A 13,171-nucleotide genomic window follows, 5' to 3' on the forward strand; every position below is an offset into this window, starting at 1 on the left:
GTGTGGGCAGATTTTGGATGTGTATGGAGAGAGTAAGGATGGCATAACAATCCCAATGCTGTTCACTGTGCCCAGTCATGTCTTACCGACTGTAGTCTTTGATGTGCTAACGATAACTGAGCATTTCTATTTTTCTGCATGTTTGTCTATGTATGTTTATTTGTGTGCGTGTCCCTCTCATCAGCTGCAATTGTCTCCAGCGAGCAGAACCCTGTCATCATCATAGCAGTGGTAGCAGTGGCAGGAACCATAATCCTGGTGTTTATGGTGTTTGGCTTTATCATCGGGAGAAGGTACGCTCTCTCGGGCCCCATTGACTCGCCACTTTTGTGAGTCTGATTGCCAATTAGTTTTTCTGTCATTCACAAGCCTCTGAGTCAATCGCAAACACGTGCACTCATCCTGTCATGGCATGTTGTGCTAATGGGTTGTGATCTTGTTCCCTGAGTTCCAGCATAATTATTTGTGTTGCATGATGCACTTTTTCAACGTGGTGTCTTCGGAATCTGTCACACTATAAAACAGGTTTCGTGTCAAAGATTGCATGATGATGCAGCAAATCAGTAACAAAATAACTCATACACACCACAAGTTGAGAGACATTCTTTGCTGTGATAGTTTAATTTTAAAGGAACACACCACTGAAAGCTCGTTTTCCTTCATCCTATTAGGCATCTTATTTAACGGAAAAAACGTTTAAACCAATTAAATATCAAAATAATGAGCATTTTTGACCAGTTCACATCATCACTGTGAGTTCATTTTGGACTTGTTTCCTGTTCTTGTGCCAAGAAAAATAGTAATAATAATAATAATAATAATAATAATAATAATAATAATAATAATAATAATAATAAATTAGTAGTAAAAAGTAGTTAGTCTAGATAGCACTCCTAACCATCTCAGGTCACATATGTTCCTTTACAATAGAAAAAAAACAAAAAAACAACAAATGCAACAAATGCAGCAGCAGGACAATGAAGAATCTGCAACCATTTCATTATGGTTACATAATGTACAAAAACTGTGGCCTTTTTCACCGAAATTTATCTCCACACAGATATGCATGACCAAATCAAATATTAGAACTAAACTCACAATATTTTTTTGATTATATTAACCTTCATTTGGCCGCAAGTGTTGCCTCCTTCATATGCATATGAAAGAGGCAACGCTAGACCTTAACTCTTTGACCGCCAAAAACGTTGAATAACAATTGCTAAAATCACGATGTATGCTGCCATAAACGTTAAATGACGTCATCTATGTTTTTGTTTTGTTTTTTTATCAATGGGAAGTACAACATCTAATGGAGTGCTGCCTGGTCAATGAGTTGTGAAGACAATAACACCCACTGACTATGGCCAGCAGATGGCAGCATTATAGCTCTATTGAATGGGCTGCCGGTGTATGACATTACAATGAAACATGATGGAATCGGATGAAATCTGATGAAACGGAACGTTTTCAAGGATAACGTGAATGATCAAAGCCTTTGTCACATTAAACCTAATTGAAAGAGCGCTACTAAACAAAAAATATTAGTATTAAAGTCACTGTTGTGGAGAAAATGTATCTTTTTGCAAAAAGTTCATTTCATCTCATTTTTCAATTTCTGCTTGATTGTCACTCAAATGGCCTCTTTTCAAATGGTGATTACTAAAGAACGGAATAAGGTAGAAATGTACTATTTTTTTTTAATAAAAGAATCGATGCGATCGTTCATATGGTACCCACGTACGTGTATATGTAGTAAAAGCACACACAATATTGTGTTTGCGTTGAAAGGTGAGTTAAAATGCTCAGAATCGCTGGCACAGTGGGGTTATGTTTTTTGTTTGTTGTTTTATAACGTGTGGCAGTAAAAGAGTTAATATAATCCAAAATATTGTGACTTTTGTTCTTTCAGACAAGGATTAAAATACTATACAGTTCTCCTCCAAATGTGAGGATAGTATTGAGTAGGGGTGTGAATTGCCTAGTACCTGACGATTCGATTCGTATCACGATTCACAGGTCACGATTCGATTCGATACCGATTAATCCCGATACGAATTTATAAGTCGATTGTTGCGATTTTTTTTCATTCAAATTTAGAAAATACTAATCAGTAAGCTTGTAGAGTGTAAGATTTATATGAAAATGTATTATTTATTTATCTGAAATTTCAGTCTTATAGAGGTTGTAATCTGTTTCATGTTTGAACAGCATTAAAATAAAATATTAAGGCTTAAGTTCCGTTCATATAACATTCTTCCATGCTCAATGTGTGAATCCTAACCCGAAGTCAGACGTTTTGTTGAATATTTTTCCATTAAAAATGGAAGTTTAAAAATCGATTCACACACGCAAAAAAAAAAAAAAATAAATAAAAAAAAGCAATGATGATAAGACGTTGAATCGGTAAGACTACCGAATGAACAATTCTGAGCTCTTAAAAAAATAAAATAAAATAAAAAAAATCGATTTTTTTTTTTGATTGAATCGATTCGAGAATCGCGCGATGTAGTATTGCGATATATCGCCGAATCGATTTTTTTTTTAACACCCCTAGTATTGAGGAAGACTAACCTTGCTCTCGCAAGATGAATTCTCGCGGCATTTGTGAGTTCACAAACTCCGGAGAATACATCTTGTACCAAGCCCGTTGATTTCCACCAATCCGAACCACCAATCACAGACCGACATTGTGTTTGGGGGCGGGATATGCAACTGTGACGAAACCAGGAAGCCAGTGCCGACGCCGGCGCTAACAAACAAACCTAACATGGACGAATGGACGTTGCAATTAATTCTGTTCTCGCAGAATTACTCACCGTTTCCTTGTAGAATGTTGAACAGCGAGAGGCACTTCGTGCATTTCTCATTAGATGTTCGTGCTTTTCCCCCCTTCGACAAGAACGAACACGAATGTTCACCCGTCGCCATGATTGGTTAAAACTATGGGTGTCAAAATTATCGCGTTATTATCTCGTTAACTTAAAGTGCCTTTAACAGCACTAATTTTTTTAACACTCGATTAACGACCGCTCCTTATTTGGAAAGCTTCTACTAAGGGAATTCCAATCACCACGCAGTAGAGACGTCCCCGTCAAAACTACCCAATAGAAATGCACTGAAGCTAAAACACACAGGGGCACGAAATATTGCACCACAACTGCACCCGCAGTCTGCGCCCAGTTACCCACCTATTCACTAAGCATATTGCTCTCATCATATACCGGCGCAAACACGGCCACAAAACTGACAGCTTGGAGCAAATTTGCACCTGATTTACCACACATGGCAATGGATTTGCGCCAAGAACATGGTTGTTATAGTAACAGTTGCGAGAAAGATGACATTAAGCGAGGATGGACCGAGAGTAAGCGTTTATAGCGCAATTCAGCTGTACAGAGCAGAGAGAACGACGAACGGTGTCATTCATTCATAAAGTACAAATTATTGGTGCGATCGTGTTTTAAAAATATATTTTCAGAGGTTGGCGTGGGCGTACAGTATGCATCTGGCATGTAAGAATGATCGTAAAATGCCTCCCCGCCATTGCCGATCAGCCCGGGTTACTTTATGTTGTCCTAAACTAACACGGAAATGTTTCCCCTTCTCTCTCTCTTTCTCTCCTCTCTGCGTGATCAGCCGTGCATGTTGTGCGGCAAATGGCATGCACTGCTGGTGATTGAGGTGCGTCAGGTTAATACATGCTTTCCAAAAACGTTATTTGCGTCACACAAACACGGTGTTGCTATTTGCGCTGCCGTTAGTGAATTAGACAATGCATATCAATGAGTCTCATTTGCATTGGGGTGGGCATATTTTTGCGTCAAATGTATGCAAATTACCTAATTTACATACGCGCAAATAGCACCGGCGCACCGTGACGCAATCTGTTCGACAGAGCACTTAGTGACGGATTTCCCCATCTGCGCGTGTTTAGTGAATTAGGTGCTCCCTAATTGCTCCATATTTGCCGGTTAGCGCGGTGCAAAGGCGACGCAAACCTTTAGTGAATGGGCCCCACAGTGTTTAAGGGGCAGAATGTAGCACGGAGGAGCCATTTGGACTGTGTCTCACTACCACCCGTTCCCTGCTTTGAAAGAACGCACTCTGTTAGCTGTTAGCACCGAGCACCAAGAGGTGTCCATGTGCACTCTCAAACCCCTGTGAGAGCCAAGAGCCAAATGGACGCCGTCTTGTCAGTTGGAGTGAGCCCAAGCCTATTTATCTTTAGATGTGAGGCCTATTTTATTAACAACTCCACAAAATATCTCATAAGGGTTCAACTGAAAAGTGTCGATGTGTTCGCTGTAACAGTAGAGCGGTCTCAGCTGCATGATGGCGCATCCGAGAACTTAACAAAATACAAGCGTAAATGTCGTGAAAAGAGTCACTATAACACAATTTAGCAGTAATAAATGAAATTATACTGCATATATTTGTGGGGATTGGCGTTAGTTGTATTTTACAATTTTAAAATGTGCAGAAGCTAGCAAGTTACTTATTGTTTAAAATTACAAAGCTCTTAAGATGAAAAGAACACATATATCGTTTCTGGTTCCTATGCAGTAAAGATACGTCATTTTACAATGCACATCCTATTGAACTTAACAAAATAAAAGCATTCAGCGAACGCATATATTTGTGGGGATGTGTTGTATTTTACAGTTTAAAAAAAATGTGCATAATTTCACAAGTGACTTCATGTTAAAAATTAGGCAGCTCCTAATATGAAAAGAAAAATGCACTGAGTTCTCACCATTGTCTTACAAATGCAATTATGCCATAGTGACAGAAAAATGACACAAACACAAATCAGTCACACTTCAGTTTTTTTTTTTTTTTTACAGTACAGTACATATTTTATTTTTTAACTTTTTTATATTGAATTGCTATGAAATTACTGTATCAATGACTAAAAAATAAAATCACATTTAAATTAGGGGGAAAATTTTTTACATTTCATTGTAAATTTAGATATAAAATGTGCGATTAATTGTCAGTTAAAAATTTTAATCGACTGACACCTCTAGTTAAAACAAACGTGTAGAATGTCGCACCGTCCAATCAGCTCAAATTATTGTACAGAATGTCCTGCCTTTTCCCGACTGTGGAGAGGTACCAGATGGATATGTAATATCCATCTGGCTGTTGTCAGGTTAGAGGAAGCCAAGCTAAAAAAAAAAAAATGTGTTGAAAATAGTCTAGGATAATACAAAGTCTGCAATACTGACTAATACTGTATGGGGGAAAAGTGCACTGTTGCACAATATGACCATTTAGATGGATGTATCTGGCCATCCTGCTTAACTTTGTGCTGAAAATGTGGGACAGCACACTTGAAAAACTGCCCAATTGCCACAGTGCACTGAAATGACCCAGATGCAAGGAAATGCAGTTTTGTCCTAGAAAATATGGCAAGACTCAGTCTTGTGACTGACTCTAAGTCAACCCTAAGATCATTCAAAAGCTCCAAAAATGCATTTTTGAAAAGACAATATGTCTCAATAATTTGTGTTTATAGCATTTCAAAATTGTTTACATAAGCGGAAAACATTGGTTTTCCCCATCACCTTTCATTCTACTATGCCGCCTCCAAGCCACAATAATTTTAATCATGGTTACCCACAACTGTGCCAGTTTGCACCAGACATGGTCTTTAAAGATACAAAACCAACCACGGAATTTATCTCAGATTTTATAAATCATTTGCCAGCTAATTTAATCTATGTTCATCTCCTCCTGCCAGTATTGATTAGTCTGTAAATCAGGCTCTAAGCGTGGATAGAATTTTATTTGTATTTTTTTACTTTTATGCCAGATACAAATGTTAAAATGTTTATTGAATACATTATCTTTGCATTTAATAATGTATTTACCTGCACAATGGCAGTTAGACTTGACAGTTTAGACTTTTTTTTTTTACATGGGCAAAATTTCGAAGTATACATTAATTTGAGGTCAACCAACATCTATTAATGATTTGTGTGTTTATGTTGCACTGACAAATATTGTTCATTAATAACAGTGACCAGGAAAAGTCAAGGCTTGAACAAGCCATGAATGACACCGGGGATAGAAAATGCATGTAAAAGAAATATTTGCTACATAAATGCTTTTTATTATTTTATTATATGTTCCTTTGTGCAGTAAATTATATTGAAATATTAAATGTCGTTAAATCATTCAAAAATAAACAAATCTACAGACTTTAATCTTGACGTTTTAATCTTGATATGGCGCTAATAAAAACTATTATACAATATAGTGCAACCTTTTACCGATGTCTGTAACTTATCTTATTTTTCCAACTAAAATGAAAATTGCAAAAGTTATTCCATTTAATAAAATGGAGAGAAGCATCTATTCACTAACTATAGACCAATATCATTACTTCCACAGTTTTCAAAAAAATGTTAGAAAAACTATTTTCACATAGACTTGACAACTTTATTGAGAAACATAATTTAGTAACTGAAAGTCAATATGGTTTTAGAGAAATGATATCCACCTTATATGGCAGTAATGGAGCTTGTGAAAGAAATTGCCACAAGAATATACAAAGTATTTACAGTTGGGATTTTTATAGATTAAAAAAAAAAGGGTCTGTGCTTGGCCCTAAATTATTCATATTATATGTGACACACTCCGGCAAAAGGGGCCGCATGTCTCAATCTAGAGATATGGGCGATATTAGACAGTTGGACATTTTTTGTCCATTTTGAGATTTCTCCATAAATAGCTTCCTTGAGGTCTCTAGTTTCATTTCCAAGCAGCACAAAAGTCAAAATTGTAATAGACGTGTATGAAAATAAGCAATTATTAGAGAATATGCCTCGTAACTAGGAGGCGTGTTTTTAGCCGAGCTGCTAGCTAGCACTGCATCTTGCGCACCTTTTTAAAAAACAACTCGAATTTCCTAGCCTCAGACGTAATTCAATACTGATTTATATAAATATTGTGAGGATAAGCGAAACTGCTAATGGATGGATGGATGGACATAGCAACCAAAAAAAGTCGAAAAACAATTCAGCACGAACGTGAACAGTCATTCTACCTTGAATGGTCCTCTCAAAAGAGTCACAATGACATCCCGCCCCAAAATGCGCACAGGCTATATTGACTTGTAAATACAATAGTTTAGTGTCCCTCGTGTATTAATTGGGATGGGGTGGTGGGACAAAACAAAACCAAACAAAAAAACAATCAAAAACATTTTCATTTTCTTCATTTTCAAAAGCATTTGAGACACATCCATAATAAGTTATCAATAAAGCACGTTACACAGGACACATCAAATGGCAAATAATCTTTTAATTGACACAAAATTATGAAATCAAATTTCCCACTGTGGTAATATGACCTCATATAGGCAAGAAAATACTACAACTTGAAGGAGCAACAATAAAATAAGCAAACTTTGGCTGATGCTTCATAAGATGAATTGTAAGCTGAATGTGATCTTCAAAGTTGAGGCTGATTTCATCTCTTGATAGGTCAAACTTCCAAAACGTTTAAAGGGTTCAAATCTCGGACGATGACCTTGCCTGCTATTGGAATTGACTTTCCACTGATATTTTAACAGTTCCTGAAAATTTCAGGTTCATATCTTTTTCCTAAGGTACTGGTTGCTATGGACATTTGAATGATGCAAGTACCAAAACTTTAAAGCCCTTTTTCTCAAAACTAGGGATTTCTACCTTCCAACATTAAAATTGTTGTAACTTTGTCAGTTTTTTAGGTACATCCATGTATTATATATAATTTTAAAGGGACTTAAGTACAGAATTCAAATATAGCAATATCTCAACTTTGAGTTTTTGGCACATGTGGACCCTTTTGCCAGACATATATTAAAGACGTATCTGAAGATTTTAAAAAAAGTTATATATTGCTGACGATGCAACTTTTTATTGCTCTGGAGAAAATCTGGGGCAGCTTCTGAGTACTGTGGAAAAAGAACTAAATGACACGACGAGAGGAGGTAGGACTCAGACGCAGAATTAAAGTTGGCCAACAAGGCTGCAGCTTTAATATCACGAAACTCAAAACACCTCTTAACGAGGGAAAAAAGGCTGAACAAAAAGAGCTCCAAACTGGAGATACAAAAAGGGCACTCAAAAACAGGGACAACAAAAGGCGCTCCGCGAGGGAGGAAAACAAGGGGCAAACTAAGGGAGCAAGACAAAGCAAGGCAAGGCATCAAACAAGGACTGTGGTACGAGGACTGTGAGGACGCTTCCATGCACTGAGATGTGACACTTCGGCACTGAGGGGAAAATGCAGGTGGCTTTTATTGTCTGGGTTGATTGGTAGCAGGTGGTGATGATCATGGGCGGGGACCGGTAATCAGTGAACTGCAGGAAGGGCAAGTGACCTGGGGTGAGAGTAGAGTTAACACTTTCAAAATAAAACGGGAACATGACTATAAAAATAAAAGCGTGAACCGCCACGCTGGTGGCGGCGTGACAGTACCCCCCCCCCCCCCCCCCCCCCCCTCAACGGCCGGCTCTCGACGGCCCATGAATGTCAGGGTGCTCTTCATAGAAATCGTCGATGAGGGAGGGGTCCACGATGAACCGGGCGGGCACCCACTGCCTTTCTTCTGGCCCGAAACCCTCTCAATCCACCAGGTATTGGTGTCCCCGGCCCCGCTTCCTGACATCCAACAATTTCCTAACCTTATATACTGGGCCCCCCTCCACCATCTCCGGAGGGGGCGGCGCAGGCTCGGGCGGGACCAGGGAACTGTCCTGGACTGGCTTGACCTGGCTCACGTGGAAGGTGGGGTGGGTGCGGAGGGATCGAGGCAGGCGAAGGCGCACGGCGGCAGGACCTATGGTTTTGGCGATTGGAAACGGCCCCACGAATCTTGGGGCCAACTTGGGACATGGTACTTTGAGATGAAGGTTCTTTGTGGATAGCCATACCTTTTGGCCCGGCTGGTACTGAGGCGCGGCCTTCCTCCTCCGGTCAGCAGCTCTTTTCACCCTGTCGCCTTGACGCTGTAGTGCCAGTCGAGCTGCTGACCAGATTCGGCGACATCTGCGGACCATGGCGAGGACCGAGGGCACTGAGGCTTCCTCATCCAGGTCCGCGAAGTAAGGAGGATCGTAGCCGTGAACACATTTGAAGGGCGTGATTCCTGTAGCAAAGGTGGGTAAAGAGTTATGTGCGAGTTCGACTCAAACCAGGTTCTTGCTCCATGTGGACGGGTTTTGGGAGACCAAGCATCGGAGTCCGGTCTCCAGCTGCTGGTTAAGCCTCTCAGCTTGTCCGTTGGCCTCCGGGTGGTAACCTGAGGTTAGGTTCGCCTTTGCCCCTATGGCTCTGCAGAACTCCCTCCAAAAACGAGAAACAAACTGGGGACCGCGGTCCGACACTATGTGCCGCGGGAATCCATGAATCCTGAACACTTGGTCGATCATGACTTCGGCGGTTCTCTTGGCTGAGGGAAGCTTGGGTAATGGGATAAAGCGGGCCATCTTTGAAAAGCGGTCGACAACTGTGAGTATTGTGGTTTTACCATGTGAAGTGGGAAGTCCAGTAACAAAGTCCATTGAAATTTCGGCCCAGGGTCTTGAGGGAATCGGAAGTGGCTGGAGGAGACCCATCCTTGGTTGAGTCGATACTTTATTCCTGGCACAAACTGGGCAGGCCTTGATGTATTCCTGCACCGAGGTTTCCATAGAAGGCCACCAGAACCTCCGGGCGACAGCGAACAGGGTCCTGCGAGTACCTGGGTGACAAGACAAACGAGAGGTGTATGCCCAATGGATCACCTGGGCTCGTAGGGCCTCTGGAACGTAGAGCCGTCGTGGTGGGCATTCCTTTGGTGAGATGGTGTCTTGGAGAGCCTCCTTGACCTTCTCTTCTATCTGCCAGGACATTGCCCCTATTACGCAGTCTTTAGGCAGGATGGGTTCAGGTTCGGTTACTGTGGTATCAGGGTCATGAATTCGTGAAAGAGCATCTGCTTTGACATTTTTGCTTCCGGGTCTGTAAGTCACAGAAAACGAAAATCTGTTAAAAAACAACGACCACCTGGCCTGTCGGGGGTTCAGTCTTTTGGCTTGACGAAGGTACTCCAAGTTGCGGTGGCCGGTCCAAATGATGAAGGGGTGTTCAGCGCCCTCCAGCCAGTGCCTCCACTCTTCAAGGGCGACCTTGACAGCCAGTAGTTCCCGGTCTCCAACGCTGTAGTTACGCTCGGCCTTGGAGAGTTTCCGGGACAAAAATGCGCAGGGGTGAACCTTGCCATCCTCCTGGCTTCTTTGGGACAGCACGGCTCCGACGCCCAGATTGGAGGCATCTACCTCAACCACGAACTGGCGAGTAGGATCGGGAACTCTGAGTATCGGTGCCTCTGTGAAACGCTTCTTGAGTTCGGTGAATGCGGCGTTGGCTTCAGGGGTCCAGATGAAGCGTTGTTGTGGGGAGGTCAAGGCATGGAGTGGAGCTGCGATGGAACTGAAGTTGCGGATGAAGCGGCGGTAAAAATTGGCGAAGCCCAGGAACTGTTGCACCTTCTTTCTTGACTCGGGTATGGGCCAGTCTCTGACCGCGCTGACCTTCTCCAACTCCATTTCGACTTTCCCGGGAGATACGACGAATCCCAGGAATTAGATAGTATCTGCGTGAAAAAGGCTCTTCTCAGCCTTTACATAGAGCTGGGGTTCGAGCAGACGTTTCAAGACTTGGGTTACATGTTGATGATGGGTTTTCAGGTCCGGTGAGTAGATCAAGATGTCGTCGAGATAAACATATACAAAGTGGTCTATGAAGTCCTTGAGCACATCGTTAATCATAGCCTGGAATCCAGCCGGCGCATTAGTGAGTCCAAACGGCATGACCAAGTATTCATAGTGGCCGCGGGGAGTATTGAAGCCGGTTTTCCACTCATCACCTTCACGAATCCTGACGAGATGATAAGCGTTGCGGAGATCCAATTTGGTGAATACTTTGGCTTGTTGTAGCTGGTCGAATACGGTTGACATTAAGGGCAGAGGATATCGATTCTTGACTGAAATTTCATTCAGGGGGCTGTAGTCAATACAAGGCCATAAAGAACCATCCTTCTTGCCCACAAAGAAAAACCCAGCTCCAGCTGGCGATGAGGATGGCCAGATAAGTCCGGATTTCAAAGACGTGTCTATGTACTCGTTGAGGGCCTTGCGTTCGGGACCCGAAACCGAATACAATCTACCTTTGGGGATGGTAGATCCCGGAATCAGCTCAATTGCACAGTCATAAGATCGATGTGGGGGGAGTGACATGGCCTTGGTTTTACTGAACACTTCTCGGAGGGGAAGATAGCAAGTGGGAACGGTGTTCAGGTCCGGGTAGTCCTGGTCAGACGCGAGAGTCACCTGGCGGACATTAGCTGAGGGTGCCTCTGCCGCGGGCTGCTCCAACCCATGGTGTTCACAGTCCCTTCCCCAGTCCAGAACCTGCCCAGATCGCCAGTCGATGCGGGGGTTGTGCAACCGCAACCAGGGATGCCCCAAGACCAGTGTGTGTGACGGGGATCGAAAAACATGGAAACGAAGGAATTCTCGGTGCTGCCCAATATGGACCTCGAGAGGCTCTGTGATATGCGTGATGGTGAATAAGTCCTTTCCGTTGAGCGCCCTGGCCCTCATATGGGTGGTTAGTGGTTCCGTGTCCGCCTGTAACTTCACCACTAAACCCCAATCCATGAGACTCTCGTCTGCTCCAGAGTCGATGAGAGCTAGTAAGTCTGTGGAAATGGCATGGCAAGAAATCCTGAGGTGAGTGAGTTTTCGGTTCTTGACTTGCGTGGGGGATTCAGAACTCACCGGGGAGCCCCTCTTGGTGGGACAGGCTACCACCAAATGGCCTTGTTCTCCACAGTAGTAACACCGCCCCTCTTGACGACGTCGCTGGCGTTCGTGTTGGGTCAGTCGGGCGCGGTCAAGCTGCATCGGTTCCTCGCCACTCTCGCTGGACCTCCCCGCGGTGGACGACTGGGGAAGTGCACCTTGTGGAGACTCTCTTGCTGCTGGGTGCCGGAAGAATCCAGAGTCTCCGTTGGCGTCCGCTGGTCTGCATAAGATCTCGCCTTCTATGATCGGTGCGGATGGCCAGCGAGATCAATGAGTCCAGGTCGCCGGGTAAGTCCACGGGCAGCAAGAGTTCCTGCATGGAGGTTGTTAGCCCATTCAAGAAGTGGTCAAAGAGGGCTGTGTCGTTCCAGCCACTCTTGGCTGCTAGAGTTCGGAATCGGATAGCGTAATCATTAACCGATTCTCTGCCTTGTTTGAGGTTGCTAAATTCTCGAGTCTTTTCTCGGTCCATGTTGATTGGATCGAAAACGAGCCGGAGAGCCCTGCTAAACCCGGCTGCGGTTGAGCAGGTCGGGGAGTGCCGTGCCCATTCCGCGGTGGCCCAGTCTCTGGCTCGTCCCGTCAGGTGGGAAATCATGAAGGCCACGCGGGAACGGTCTGTGGGAAATGCCTGTGGTGAGAGTTCGAAATGTATGTCACATTCGGTCAGGAATGCCTGACAATGTCCTGGTTCTCCCGAGTATCGCTCCGGGGAAGCCAGTCTCAGTCCAGCTCCGGCCAAGGCTGGGGTCGGGATCGGTGGTTCAGCTGCTTCCTGTTTCGTGACGGTTGACGTGGAGTGTTGCAGGTGGCTCACCAGCGACCTGCAACCTGTCCAGCGAGTTCTCCCATCCGGGTGACCATGGCCGGCTGGACCTCCTCCTGGTGCGACAGGCGGGCGGCCTGTCTCCGTAGTGCAGCCTCCAACTTTTCTGCTGGGTCCATGCTGGCCGAAGTGTACTGACACGACGAGAGGAGGTAGGACTCAGACGCAGAATTAAAGTTGGCCAACAAGGCTGCAGCTTTAATATCACGAAACTCAAAACACCTCTTAACGAGGGAAAAAAGGCTGAACAAAAAGAGCTCCAAACTGGAGATACAAAAAGGGCACTCAAAAACAGGGACAACAAAAGGCGCTCCGCTAGGGAGGAAAACAAGGGGCAAACTAAGGGCGCAAGACAAAGCAAGGCAATGCATCAAACAAGGACTGTGGTACGAGGACTGTGAGGACGCTTCCATGCACTGAGATGTGACACTTCGGCACTGAGGGGAAAATGCAGGTGGCTTTTAATGTCTGGGTTGATTGGTAGCAGGTGGTGATGATCATGGGC

At 43.6% G+C, this 13,171-nt stretch overlaps 1 protein-coding gene across 11 annotated transcripts in view; it reads left to right on the forward strand.

Moving 5' to 3' along the window:
* The window catches only part of epha7 (eph receptor A7), a 142,783-nt gene that overhangs the window by 92,470 nt on the left and 37,142 nt on the right, over nt 1-13,171 (forward strand). For 5 of the 11 annotated variants that reach the window (XR_013281120.1, XR_013281119.1, XM_077510065.1 and 2 more), the window contains one exon: nt 185-329. The exons of 2 other annotated variants lie outside the window; for them this stretch is intronic. Coding sequence is in view for 7 of the 9 variants with exons in the window: in XM_077510065.1 (XP_077366191.1) it covers nt 185-329 (145 nt within the window). In the remaining 2 variants the exon portion in view is untranslated. The remainder of the gene's footprint in view (nt 1-184; nt 330-13,171) is intronic. 4 more of the 11 variants (XM_077510067.1, XM_077510068.1, XM_077510070.1 and 1 more) reach the window with 1 other exon arrangement.

The sequence above is a fragment of the Festucalex cinctus genome, chromosome 21 (genome assembly GCF_051991245.1).
Source record: "Festucalex cinctus isolate MCC-2025b chromosome 21, RoL_Fcin_1.0, whole genome shotgun sequence".
NCBI classification, from domain to species: domain Eukaryota; kingdom Metazoa; phylum Chordata; class Actinopteri; order Syngnathiformes; family Syngnathidae; genus Festucalex; species Festucalex cinctus.